This window comes from Gobius niger (assembly GCF_951799975.1).
Source record: "Gobius niger genome assembly, chromosome: 15".
NCBI lineage: Eukaryota > Metazoa > Chordata > Actinopteri > Gobiiformes > Gobiidae > Gobius > Gobius niger.
In genome coordinates, this window is record NC_136866.1 from 24,480,284 (window position 1) to 24,494,966 (window position 14,683).

Below are 14,683 nucleotides of genomic sequence, written 5' to 3' on the forward strand. Positions count from 1 at the left end.
TAGTCCACCCATCAACATAATATTTTTCTTTATTTCAAGCAAATGTCTGTCATTTAAATCAACGTGCTGGCTCGTAGTTCCAATGACTATATGACTACTGGACCATAATATCAAGGTTTAGATCCACAAAAGCAGGGCTCATTACATCTATTTTGTGGCTCTAGAAGTAAGGTGATCTAAAGTCTTGGATTAGTCCTGTTAGATCATTTTGTCCTGGTTTAATTTTAGGGTACTGTTATGGCTAAACTTTGGTTCACTAGGCTAATATTGGCACAAAATTCTAAATCATATGGGACTGTCTTTTCAAAAGAATTCGGCATGTACATTGCAAAAAAACACAAAAACAGTATTCATGCACTCTAATAAATGTAATACATATCCTGCAATTTTGTTTTGAAAATAATAACGTAAATCTGCGCACTGATTTAGTATTCAGTGGAAATTGCTAAAAAAAAAATTCATACTGTGTCTTTTGTTCCACCAAAAGGCTCCTGCCACTGCATGTCACAAAATGTGTTTCGAAATGCCGATCAACGAGCATCTCTTGAGTGCATGTGCAAAAGAGACGTGTTTTTGTTACACTCTCGCACATGCACACGTCAGAGCTGCGCACAGCGTCCCTTCCTCTCAGCATCTTCGCAGTTCGCATGTTCCTCTGGCATCGTTCATGTGACCGTGCGGTATTTATGCAGCGCCAGTTTTCAGCATAGAAATAATCGCCACGGGAACTGCACCCACGCCATACGCGCCTGTTGGATTCTTTCGGGATTTCTCAGCAAAAAAAAAAAAAAGAAAAAAAAAAAAAAAGAAGCAAAATAAGCCCGTCGCATCCTCCTAAAAAGCACTATCCGCCATGCAATCGGGAAGGTAGGTGTATTTTTAGCCCGAGCTACTCCAATGCATAGCGCGCGCGGAGATGTTATAAATGCGTAATTAGTTGCACGGCCAAAATCTGGGTAGCAAATCAGCTGTCTCGGGGTGAGACGGCGGTCGCGTTTTGCATTTGTTTACCGTGCAGAAATATGTTGTGCTGGTTAGCTTTGGGGCAGTAGCTGATCCATTTTAGGTCGTTTTGGTTTGCAGGCACAGAAGTGGGTTTGCAACAGCCCTTCTTTTTGGAGATAATTCCTTCATTCCACTTGTTGTTTTGACGATTGTAATTTTCCGTAGCCTCGATTTGAAATTACCGTGATGTCACGTGTTCCCGCTATGAAAACAAACCCTTGCTTGGTGCTAGAATGATGCTGCATCTTACTACCAAAATGCATACAGGGAGGGATATGAGGCTATTTTTAGTTTAGGTGCGCACAGGGTTTGTTTTGTCCCAAATGGATAAAGCTTTTAACACAAATGCAGATGCACAAATGACAAATGTAACAGGGTTTATACAGGTAGCAGCAAGTGTAATTTTATCATTTTGAATGCTCTTTTAATGCCAAAATAGTCGATTTTCTATGCATTTAGAATTTCTCTGCAAAGGAATGAAGAAAAATGTGGATATTTTAAAGCACTGGACACAAAAGCAACAAAAAATGAATCAGAAATTGATGTAAAACTGTATATAAATGGCCAGAACTTTTCCGCCAAACTGGACCATATTTCTGTATTTTCTATAGGCCTCCAATATAGGTTAAACAATGACACTATGTCCAAAGACTCTCAATGCTTTACAATGCCCTGCGGAGACCGGGAAATGTTTTGGTAGTAAAGCTTCAACTCTTATTGATCAGATTTTATTTTTTTAATCAATTTTTTTCTCTTGAGTTTTATAGCATGGCATCATTCTTTTTAATAAATCATTCTTTCAAACAAGTCAAGTGGTGATGGACACTTGAGCAGCTAACCAGAGGGTCGGAGGCTCCCCGCTGGCTCTCTATAAGCTACAGTTGTTATCTTGAGCACTTATCTTCTCACCTTCCCCTTGAGAATGCGTTGAAGTGACTGTGGTTGACTGGTAGAGGCTGTTGCCGTGTTGTAGCAGGTACATTTCTGTCAGTCAGCTGTGACTATGGAGTAACTCACCACCTTGAAAATGTGACGGAGCGACTGAATAATATGGACTATGCCTTGACGGCCTTGACTTGACAATTCAACTATTCTTGGCCATAGAACGCAGCAATAGTAAACACTGGTTGGAGAAAGTAATGAACTGCCGGCTAGGGTGGGGCGATACTGACATATAATTAATATCTCAATATTTTTGGGGACTTTCTCAATAACGACGATGAAGCAATGCCATCAGAAATATGCAAAACTGTGCTGGAAAACATCTAACATTAACATTGCTTTGTCGCTCAAAAGGATAAAAGATAGTCATTAACAAACTACAAAAGGGCAGGAACATTTCTTTCCCACTATTTCCACTATTCAACTATTTGGGTTTTAGCATTAGCCTCATAAAATGACTTATTTGCATCGTAGAGCTAACATATACCTTACTCATCTTTGTTTTTCTCTTCTTAGCAGTGAGCTCTGAGACGTTAAGACAGAGATGGAAATTGCCTGGATACTCCTACGCCTACTCCTCAGCGGCACCATCTTTTCTGTTCACGGAACTCCGGTCTCCCTCCCCGGCCTCGCCCCCACGCGAGACAGTGATTTAGCGACTACTGCTGCATTTCGGCTAAATATAGACACCGCCAAGCCCGGACTAGGTGAGTTTTTTAGCCGCTGGGATGAGTGATGCTTAATGTAGGTCCAAAAGGAGGATGTGACCCAAATGCGCAGTATCCTTAAAAGTGCCCATTCTGTTAAACTGACTTAAAAAAAAAAAAAAAAGCTTTTATCCACGTTATAACTTTGTTCCCCTGTGAAAAAGCATATTGGGAGATGTGTTTGGTTTACGCCACACAAGCTTGAGAGAACCTTGAGCTCAAAACACCTGCTCCCACCTGCTGATGTCATGAGGTGGCCCATGCCCTTCTATTCTAGGTTTAACAGCTTTGACGTCCTTGGCACTCTATTTTATACTACTCTATTTAAGGTGATAATTCATTTAAAAGTCTTGAAAAGAGTGGTGTGCTGGGTTTTCTGTATTCGGAAGAAGTCTGCATAAAGCACAGGTGGGCCACGTCAGGCCTGGGAGCCAAATCTGGCCCTCAGGCATAGAAATTTGGTCCTCAAGATGATCTTGAAAAATATTCTTGCATACAACAGACACCAAATAGCCTACCAGTGAAAGTACTAAACATATGCTGAAAATACAGAAAGTTCCTTTGAAATGTACCTAAACCCTCAGAATGTAAGAAATCAAACCTCCACCAAGCAAGCCTGCCTACCGTTGGTATAAGGAACCGCAAGTAGTGTTTGTACTTAACTAGTGCCTTGAAATGATGCTGTTTTAATTTTTTTTAGAATAAAAATGAACAGAAAGTTATAGTTTTCCTTTGCTCTCACAAGTTTTTGCTCACTAGCCGGCCTAAACAGAACAATTACTTTGACAAAAACTTCCCAGTAAAAACTCTTTTCTTTTGGTGATATAGGACAAATACCAAACACACAAGCTACGGATGGAGAAGACGTTAGCATAGCCTCTACCACAACGACCGGCAGGGAGACGATTGGCGAGGATGACTCTTCAGAAAGTTGGCTCGCACCAGTGGACAATGATGATGTCCCGAAGCGGCTCCTCGGCCCTCAAGTGCCCACAGAAGGAGCCACCATGTCCATTTTGCAAGATCCCCCGATGTTACCAGCTTTAGGACCTCTGCCAAAGGAGGATGGTCTGGAGAGTCTGTGGACTGAGGCGGCCAGACCCAGTGGAGGTAAGACACAGAGACGTCGCCATGGCCGTATCGACCATTGAGGTCACCGAGGTCCGGACCTCGGTACAATTTTAGCTTTTTTTTCCTTCTCCACATTGAATCCTTTACTGCGCAAATGAATGTTGTAAACACGCGCTTCTACAGGCGGAAGAGCCTCTAATTCAGACGTGGATGAGCTTGTTCTGAACCTAAATGTGTCTCTAAAACCGGACCTCATGAGCTGCTTTGGACCCGAGTGCGTAAAACTCTTTGGAGGCGGGGGCGCGGCTGTGCGTCAGCCTCACTACAACAGCAGCGCCTTCAGCATGAGCCGCGCAAAAGTTTTATCCTGATGCAGTTTCTTTGCTCTCTGTCATAAAGAGAGAGGAGTCAGTGTGCGCCTCAGAATGACGGTGACTTCATTTCAGATGTTTCAGATGTTTTCCTCATTCTGACCTGAGGAGCGAGAGAAGGAGAAGCGTCTGTGCCTCATCATTGCTCTCCTCCTCTGCTGCTCACTTTGTTTCTGTCTCATGCAAAGATTGTAATGTCCTTCTTCGCTTTAATGAGCTTAAACCAGCGCATTCACCTTTGTAGCGACCAGTGGTTTGACAGTGAGGGCGACGCAGAGGGGGCGGGGCCAGAGCGCAGTGTCCAAACCAGAGTCTGATGTTCAGAATGAGCCAAAGCAAAACACTCAGCTTTACCCATTCACACCCACAGCCTCGTTTTCAAAACAATTAACGGACATTTTCATTTAATATTTTAGTTTTTATTTAGGACCAGACATTCCTATTGCCTCTCACTCAGGCGAGCAAAACTGTTTGGAAAACCTGCTTCACAGTAATAATGGATGAAATAGATGTTAAATAGGTATTTTATTTTGTGATATTCATCATGTCAAAGTAGGGGGTACGTGACTCGTCACCTAAAACTTCAGGGGGTGCACGGCTGCACCCACTGCCCTTGGGTAGACTGATGGAAGCGAGGCAACCAGTCTGCGCCATCTGCATGTCCGACCACCATCCACTCACTCACCACATTCACTCAGGCCTCCTGGTCCCAAACGGTGCAACGAAAAGCAATTTTTGAAAACAGCTTCAGGATGAGACAAAAGTGTTTTTGATCACTTAAAATACAGGAAATTACATCTGAATCTTTAAAAAATTCCTGGGGAGGACCACCAGACCCCCCAGTTTAAAGAATTATCTGGACCTCACTGTTTTTTATATCCTGGCAACGGCCCTGGACGTCGCATCTGGTTTTAGAAGACAGTTCACTAGGGCTGGGTGTCATTGTATTTTTTTTTAGATACTAGTACTTTAACAATACTTGGTTTTCGATACTGTTGTGGATTTTCTTACTTAATAAAGCTTAGAGATATGTTGTCTTAGTCAAAAGGTGAGGTTTAATACATATATATATACGGAGAACGCACAAAGCGCTGCATTAGAGTTCTGAGGAGCAAATTCTCTGATCCAGCTATGTAGCGTAGGTCACAACAGCACAGCAGGAAAGACCATGGCAGTTTGGTGTGGTTATGCAGATGAGTAGCAGACGTGTGCAATGCTAATACTGCTTTTGTTAATGCTTTTGTCTCAGGACAGGTCTTTGGTCTTTGAAAAGTCAGGGAGGCAGGATGCCGGCGCTCTCCAGCAGACCGTGGCCCAGATGACAGGCTAGTCTGTGTATTTGCTGCGACTAGTTTTGGTGATACTAACTAAATAAAACTGTCACAACAAAACTGATACCTGATCTATACTAAAATATTTGTCATCTAGAGCCAGAAAACAGAGCAATGATGTGTGGAATATCTGTAAATGTACAATATCGGGTTCATTTCCAATGTCAAGAAATGTGTGAAAAGAAATTGGAGAAAACTAAGGAAATAATTTGGATGGAAAAATGAGGCGGGAAAATGGGAATATTAGAAAAAATTGGGCAAAAATTTGAAAGAAATGTGTTAAAAAATTGGGCAAAAAAGGGCAAAAATATATATATAAAAAAAGGGGGGGGGGGATGGGGAATAGATGGGGTAAAAGGAAAAGAAAAATGGGGAGAAATAGGGTAAATTTAAGGAATAACAATGAGTGGGGAAAAATGTGAAAATTAGAAGAAAAAAAATGGGGCTCAAATAAGAAACAGTGGTGTTAAAACATTTGGAAAAATTAGGAAAACTTTGGGCAAAAATGGGGGAGAGGGAGGTCATTTATTTGAGCCCATACCGCCAAATAACTTGGAAATGAAAATATTTGTAAAAAATATTCGATACCTGCTTTCAATACTTTTTCGATAATGGTACCTAAACCTTTTACCGATAACTATTGTTTAACAGTACCCAGCCCTGCAGTTCACTTGTCCAATTTGTTTGCATTGTGCCAGATCTTGCAAGGCAACATCTCTCCATTAGATGATTAGGTTCGTTACGACTGGCTCAAAGCGTAACATACGGTAGATCTTTTTGCTTTACTGAAGCAGCTGAGTTAGCAGTAAAAAAAAAAAAAGTACTCCTGAGTGTGAGTGTTGCACTATACACCACTGAAAAATGAGTCCAAAGCGAGAGACAAATTTCCCCACAGGGACGATAATGAAGTAGTCTTTGAAACTTCCCATACACAGCACTCTCACACCAATCTGTGCAGAATTCATCGGATCCATTACGAATTCAAGAAAATTAAACGCATTTGTCTATTCTTGATGGTTTCGGGAGCGCAGCACTCTTTCTCTGCTCCACTTTGAACCCAGCTGGGAGTGGCGACAGTCTAATTAAGTTCTATTCCTGAGCGCGGCACTGAAATAGAGAACACAGAAGCTGCAGGCGCTCGTGCAATCTGTGGGGAACAGGAGGAGTCCCCAGCGGAATATGAAGTGGATATGATGTTTTTTAAGAAACAAACTGGCTTACCTTTATGAATGCAGAGTGTCCACCGCTCAGGTATTTACAGAATTTACTTCTAAAAACGCATTCGGTGATAATCCTCCAATAAATGGCCGAGGCAGGATTGTAAGATATTTTTGATGTATTTAAGATCTTTTTTGGCAAATTTTTGGTCAAAGCAATAATTTTGCAGACTGGAATCAGACTAAATTAAAAGTATTGATGACAAAAATCTCCAAATATTTACGCCGACTTATGAAAACTGCATGAAAATGAAAAGAAGGGACTGAAAAAACATCTGAACTTGTCATAACAGTATTTTCTGCCAATGGAATACATGTAGCGTTCTGTCCATGTTGGTGAGTCACTATGCAATATGATGATGAAATAACTTATATAAATAATACCTGAAACTATATGACACTTTCATCAAAAGACTTATTAATGATAATCTAAAATATGTTGGGAAAATGGACGGGAGAGGGAATGAGACATTGATTAAACTAATTGTAAATGGGACTAAACCCAGACCAAATCGGGCTTAAATGAAGCTTCAGCGCAAATTCAACCTGCAGCATTAATTCATCGCCTCATCACCGCCAACCCTTATCCAATCATCCAATCACAGTCCCATCTCAAGCCGCACCTTCGCGACAGCCAATCACCGCAGCTGCTCGTTCCTGCTTCAGCCATTCATTGCCCAGGATCCCTTTCTTAAAGGGGCTAGATGCAAGTTAGCCCTTTTATACTCACTACTGCCACCTCAGGTCATACGTGTAACTGCAGCTTCTATATTAAGCTCGTGCATGACGGCACTTCAGATCAGAATTAACACCTTTTTGAGTGACAGTGCAGGATTTTAGAGGGATCTATGGTGAACAGGGTTAGGGTTAGGGTCTGGGCTCATTCTACACATTAGGACATGGCTGGAACATGTGAACCAGTGTCCGGGCTCCAGGGGAAGATTCTGTCTAACATTCATAATCATCATGTATTTCATATCTTTAATTCAATCTTCCACCGGGGTCTCAGCCCCAATTACGATTCATGTCCAATTAAACTTCCTAACGCCACTCTGTTTCTATGAGTCTTTTCAGGTTGAAATAGGTTTATGTCGTACGTCCCACAGACAAACTCCAGAAATGATTCAGGACTTAAAGCACATATGACAGGTTTTTATGCTTTTGAAAATAGATTAGGGCCAGGAATTTCGATTAATTAATTACATAAGGTTTAGTGTGATTAAAAATATTTATCGAAATTAAACACACTTTACCTTAGCAGCACAGACACTTATTAAGTCCTTTTCCAATTTAAAATTGTTTGCCTCTATCTATGTCACTTCCTGTCAGTATCCAATAAGGAAGTAAATCTGAAATATAATTGTGTTAACTATGTTTTAGCAAAATTTGTGTCATATGCACTCTAAAAAACGAACGCTACTGTTGTGCCTCCAGCAGACACCGTGGCCCCGCTGTCCCAGGACGATGCCACCGAGGGCACCATGTCTTCGGAGTCTCTGCCCCTCATTTTCGATCCGCTTGAAGACGTCTCACCAGAGGGGGCGCTGTCTGACCGTGCCAGGCCCAGCGAAGTCCCGGGACAGGCGTCTGGCACAGAGCAGCAGGAGCCAATCAGGTCGTCTACGTCAGAGCAGGAGGCGGGCTCAGAGCCGGGATGGGATCAGGCTGGGACAGGTGTGACATGACCTGTGATCACTCTGAATTAATGGGGTTAAAAGTAGACATGAAATATGGATGTGTGTGAAAATACTGCTTTGTAAGATCCAACTGAGAAGACGGTGTTTTACAGTTTAAAAGAGGTGATCGAAGCCAATGGTTTTCAACTGGTGGGTCAGGCTGGGCGATGAATTTATCTCAATATTTTTGGGGATGCACTTTATAACAATGATGCAATGTGCTGTCAAACATCAAAAGTGTTCATTGCTTTGTCGCTCAAAAAGATAATTGTCCTGAACAGACGACCAAAAGGGCAGAAAACCCTTTCCCCATTGTTTTCTCCCCATGACTCTCGCAGTGTCCTGAAAAGCTCCTCTCTGTGTGACGCGTTATAAACAGGCGCCGCGGAGACCAGATCAAACCTCGAGGAAAACCCTCAGTACACCGGCCCCTCACTCTCATCCCCGCCGCGTCCCATGACAATGGCAACCGTGGCAACCGTGACCATGGCAACCAAGCATCAGCATCACTCCAAATCCAGACATGGGTTTGACGAGATGGGGTCTGACGGTAGGCGTTGTTTTTGCATTTGAAATATTATTGTGCCCTTTCAGTTTCTTTCTGCATGTTCACCCTGTGTCTGGATATGTTCCCTCTGGGTGCTCCGGTGTCTCCCATTGGGCTAAAACATGCACAATACCACAAAACCAAACCTAGCTTGAGTCCACTGGCACGGCACTCTAATCGGAGCAGGAGCAATTTCTGAATGAAATCTCCAAACAGACCCTTATCATTAACTGTGAGGGATTGGATCCACAAATTGTCAATTTAACTTGCCAACAACAAGCACATTTTTTGAATATTGTTGCCACATTTAAACACAATCATTTATTTGTGTAGACAGTGAAGATGTTGAACTTTCATGTGGATAGGTCAAGTAATTACAGAGATATTCATCATTATAAAAGATAAGTAATTCAAATAAAGTAAAACAAAACAACAACAAAACATCTGCCTATTGAATTTTAAACATCATCCTTTTGACAATAACCTGTTCTGTTCCTTGTTTGTGTCTTTGCAGAGGATCCAGATGATGATGAGGAGACCTCAGAGGAGTCGGAGGAGAGCGAGGAAGACCTGACAGAAGCCCCCGAGGCCTCCACTCCTCCCCCCTACAGCCTCATCCCCCCTCCCCCCATATGGGTCCAACGCAACCAGGGACTGAGTATGACATTCACGTACACAAACATATAAAATACAGTTTTCAAGACAGAAATACATGAATTATGTGTTTTTCCTCTAGTGCGTAGCTGGGTCGAGCTGATCAGAGAGAAGGTAAGACTGCCCTCTACTGGCTGAGAAATGTATTTTGTCCTTGAACTTTAAATATTTTACAATACTAGTAGTGCTGGTAAATATGACAAAACATTAATCACTTTTAAACACTCATTATGACTGATTTAATAAGAAAATGTATTTTTATAATGGTTCATTGGATAGACATTTCCCCCACGACAGGACTGCAAATGAAATGTTTGAAATGACCAAAATTATCTATATTTTCCAACAAAATTTTAACAACAGAAACAGCCAAACATGTCTTTATTTGTTTACCTTCATTTCTGGTTTGTTTTAAAGGAGCAGGCCACCGTTTTTCCATACTGAGATGTGTTCTTACCTGAGCTTAGACAAGTTTATACGTACCTGTCTGGTCTTTCTGCCAGTGGAAGAGCTTGGTAGCTTCCAACTTCACCCCGTTTGGAGCTATAGGAATATACTGGGAGAGGCCAATGCTAACAACATCTTTGGTCGTTTTGCGTGACTGAGGGCACACACAAAGACCAGACAGGTACGCATCAACTCGTCTAAGTTCAGGTAAGAACAAATCTCAGTATGTCAAAACGGTGGCCTGTTCCTTTAAAGCCATTTCACCAAGTAAACATAATGAAATACAAGCATCCAGTCTCCAGCTCGTCTCCATAAATAAGTAAATAAGTCCTCATCCAAATCCATTCTTTGATTAACCACAGCAAAAATACAATTTTCGGATTCTAGTTTGGCTATTAGGATGTGCCTTTAATTAAAATTTTCAGAAGGAATTCTGTATATCTTTATCTATTACTGAATCTGACTTGTTTTTTCGAAGGGCCAAAGTGACATATGGCTCTGAATTTTGCTGCAAAGTTAAAAAGTATAGTTGAAACTGGAAAATGTTATCATCATGTCAGAAAAAAGCATTTTGAGAAAATGACTTTTGAATGTGCATTTCCCCATGTAAACCAATAGTGGATTCAGCGAAATAATGGGGGGGGAAAGCTGACTGCGTAGATTAGATTATTTACTTGTTTACAGGTGACAATTTGCGTGGCCATATATCTCAGGATTTTAATTGTCCGCAGTGTCTCTCCTGCATAACCCTGTCCATTACTACTTCTAGGCAGGTTATGTGTCTGGGATGCTGGCTCCCGTGGGCATAGGGATATCCGGGGCTCTGCTGCTCGTGGGCGCCCTCTACAGCATCAGAACGATGCACCGCAGGAGACGCAACAGCTTCAAACACCAGAGACGGAAGATGCGGCAGCAAGAGGTCAGTAACGAGCAGTTCCCATCACAAACCCGAAAGGTTTAGACACTTAACATTTTTGTCTTTCATCTGCAGCAGCCTCGGGAGCCGGGCACCAGTGGACAGGACCAGGCCATGCTGCTGGCGGACAGCTCGGAGGACGAGTTCTGAATGAGTTTGGGGAGTTTGGGACGCAGCGCGGGAAGTGAAGCTGCTGAACGGACTCTGGGTTAGCTTCACCTGGACCACATGATCCCCAGATAAGGATAAGCACTGGGCCAGATGCAGCAGTGTCCCTCTGCCTGAGAACAAACAGACAGAGGACAGTCCCCCTGGTGGTGGAAGTGTGACATTGCAGGGTATTTGTGCACCTTTGAAAACGTTACAGTGTGTTATCTCAGTGGAGAGTTGGACTGGTATAGAAGTTTAAATGAACCATGACAACCTTTGTTGCTTTGGACAACTGAGAACCTGCACAGATAATGATTAAAAAATAATAATAATAATAATAAAAAAAAGAGTCAAAGCCACAGCTAGGTTGTTGTCAGACCAGTGGAGAATCCTTGTAAATACTTGCACAGTAAATGTGTCAGCTTTGTTACAAATTTGTCCAGGAACTACAATGTAAAAAAAAATCTCTGTTTCATCTAAAATTGCAATATAAGGTTAAGAGTCACGAGTGCGTTATTGTTGTCACTGGGTCGGTGTCCTGAGTAAATGTAAAGGAACTGTGTCGTTTAAGAATTTTAAAAGAAATCAACAAACTATGAACAAAACTATATTTTGTCTGCGAGTGATCTACAACCTCACTGTTTCAGAGTTTCTGCCCTTCTACTTGTAACGATCACGTGTCAGTGTTAATGTGGAAAAAAAAAACAGTCGATATGTGCTGCAGGAAAGATACAACTTGACCTCGATTCGCCACATCCACAGTGCACAACCTTCTGTAGCATTGGTACAGTCCGAGACCTGCTCCTAGAAAGAAATGTCACTTTGTGTTTTTTTTGGGGCATATTCCTTCTTTTATCAGATCAGAGAAACTAATCGGTCTTATGTTTGTCCTGCCACATGCATAGAACCTGTATTCGTCTTATTATCTGCCTGTGGAAATGCAATAAAACCATTACATCCAAGTGTTTTTGAAATAGGACTTTGAGTTACCAACAGAAAAACCTGAGCTGATCTTAAACAGGACACAACAAGGGTATTATCAAAGCCTATCATTTACAATATACAATAATCTAATCATTTATTTCTGTGTTCTTTTTCCATATTAAAGGTAACCTGTTGGACAAATCAAAATTAATAAACGGATTACTGCAAGGAGTGGTCTCTTCCATTCATTCTTCTATTAATAAAGCCCTCACTTGTCGCGCCGGTCCTCACCTGAAAGTCCCCTCCAAGTTGAGCGAGACCAGGCGTGTAACTATTTCCTCTCCTGAAACCGAGAGTGGACAGTTCATCCCTCTCTTTCTCTTTCTCTGTCTCTTCAGAAACAGTTCCGTCTCTCGTGCGCTCGTGCGTAATTGCGCACGACTCCCCTGTTGTCTGCTCACAAAATAAAACCCGACCTGAGAATAGCTGATGACGATAGAGGCTTATTAACAGTCGCGTATGTCTCACGGTCAGGTCAGCGTCTCCCTGTCATAGACTCTTTCCCCGCTCATCCCCCGCTCTGAGAGTCCACCATGTCGTTTAGGCTATGCGCATTTCTCTCTCCCTGTGCAGCGGCTCGTGAACATCTGGGCAAAGGCAGTGACGGGTGCGGGCTGGTAACAAGCAATCTGTTCTTTACTACAAAGTGCTGAAGTCCGCGGAAAGTGGATGCGCCCACAGCACTGACCGAGCCACGCGCGCTCCTGTTTATTCAAAACATGGTCAGAAAACAGTAAGAGTCAAAACAGTCAAAACCATTAAGACTGACGTCTGGCGACGGGACTGTACTTAGGCACGTTGTCATGGAGAGAAACGTGACGCACCAAAGGAAGATAAACAAGCGCGCAGTCTTAGCTCTCGGTTTGCTTTTGCCGTATCTTTCGGTGATGCTGCTGTTTTGCATTGAACGAATTTACAGCTTTACTTTTATATCTCAGCGTTTTTCAGTCTTTTTTCTAATTATCATTAGTGAAGAGGTTATTATTCATATTCTTTATTATTGTTATTAGCATTATTAAGTCTAGTATCTGCCTGTACTGTATTACATTTTAAGTAGGGCCGATGTACAATGATACTTATCATCATGAGTATTCATTTTATTTTGATTGGTTTACGTATTCTATTGTATCTTTTTTCCATCTGTCTTTTTGAAATTTTTTGTTTCTCTCTCTCCTTTTTGCATTAGATTAATTTAAGATCCTCTCCTGCCTTTCAACAACCACGCAGTTTACACGCACGCGCACTATAGGTTAAAGCTGTTTGTGTCTTATTGTAATGTCTTCTGTCTATTGTTTTATTCGTGTTCAATTACTTTACAGCACAGTATTAAATTTGTACAGCACTTAATGAAACTAAACTAAACTAAACTAAACTAAACTAAACTAAACTAAACTAAACTAAACTAAACTAAACTAAACTAAACTAAACTAAACTAAACTAAACTAAACTAAACTAAACTAAACAATGGCAATAAAAAACAGTTTCAGCAAGAACAGGTTTGTGTAAAGAGTGGTGTCTTCCACTCACTCTGGACGTGACATCTTTATGAAAGAGCGTACCTGTGCGTTTGAATGAATCAGTGAAAGGACTTGATGACTCATGCGGGCCTGATGAGCTGAAAGGAGGGGGATGGGGTTACTATATGGCAGTGGTTCTCAACCTGGGGGTCGGGACCCCCAAGGGGGTCGTGAGACGAATTTGGGGGGTCGCCAGATCATGTAGATAAAATATACATACTTTTTTTTAGTATATATTATAATATTTTATTGTCGCATGTGTGTGCATTATATGTTATATTATATGAGTGCCATTATATGTTCGTAATTTGATTAATTTTATTTTAACCATTTGTTTTTTTCTTTGTTTTTTAAGAATTATTTAGGCTAATATTCCGATTTCTCACGGTGTGACCCGGGAGGGGGGGGCACGAACCCCTTTAACTGTTATAGTGGGGGTCGCAGCTCCAAAAGGTTGAGAACCACTGCTATATGGTATGTAATGTAATTAGGGGGTGATGTTTCAATCAGAGGGGGGCTGGAGGGGTCGTTTGGGGAGGGGCTTTCGACACAGATCAATAAAAGCCACAGGTAACTTACTGCTGAAAGGACATCTCCAAACGCAGGAAGACCCGTAACGGCGCACCGGAGGAGAACACGTTATACAGAGCAGCTGCTGCCCCTCCAGGAGTCTGTCTGCAGCTTCCAGCTTCACTCGCGAGGCCCTTTGTCTGTATGAGCTGAGAAATCATTCTCAAGCGCAGGAAGACCAAGACGCCTCAGAAGAATTTGCTGATTTGGAGGAAATATCCGTGAACAACGTAGCAGCTCCACAGTCGGTGCTGCTGCCCCTGCAGGAATCTGTCTGCACAAAGGTGAGTCGGATTCTTTCAACAACGCACACGCACATCAGCGGCACTGGTGCGGGACAGGAGGGACATGATTCAATTCAGAGGAAATTATTCTTACAGTTTTGGCTACAACCCGGCCTCTCTCAGAGGTCAGAACGGTGTCCACACCTCGGACAGTCCGACTTCTTCAGTCCCAGGTGAACACATTTGTGACATTTCTGACCTTCTGACACATAGCCCCCCACGCCACACGTCTCCAAAAAGAGACAACAAACCCAAACAACCAATAACATTAGCCTAATACAAACGTAAAACACA

At 42.1% G+C, this 14,683-nt stretch overlaps 1 protein-coding gene across 3 annotated transcripts; it reads left to right on the plus strand.

The window, feature by feature from the left end:
- Positions 1-568: 568 nt before the first annotated feature.
- On the plus strand, positions 569-11,759 carry armh4 (armadillo like helical domain containing 4). Of its 3 annotated transcripts, none has more exons than XM_079572782.1 (9): positions 569-867; positions 2,464-2,654; positions 3,483-3,764; positions 8,082-8,318; positions 8,700-8,870; positions 9,382-9,525; positions 9,604-9,635; positions 10,738-10,887; positions 10,960-11,759. In XM_079572782.1, exons 2-9 carry the CDS (start codon positions 2,492-2,494, stop codon positions 11,032-11,034), a joined length of 1,254 nt encoding a protein of 417 aa, XP_079428908.1. In that variant the 5' UTR covers positions 569-867; positions 2,464-2,491; the 3' UTR covers positions 11,035-11,759. The 3 variants fall into 3 exon arrangements, with proteins under 3 accessions (XP_079428908.1, XP_079428907.1, XP_079428906.1); XM_079572781.1 differs by having other exon boundaries at positions 572-867; positions 2,467-2,654; positions 8,079-8,318; positions 10,960-11,757; XM_079572780.1 differs by having other exon boundaries at positions 573-867; positions 8,079-8,318; positions 10,960-11,757.
- Positions 11,760-14,683: the final 2,924 nt, after the last annotated feature.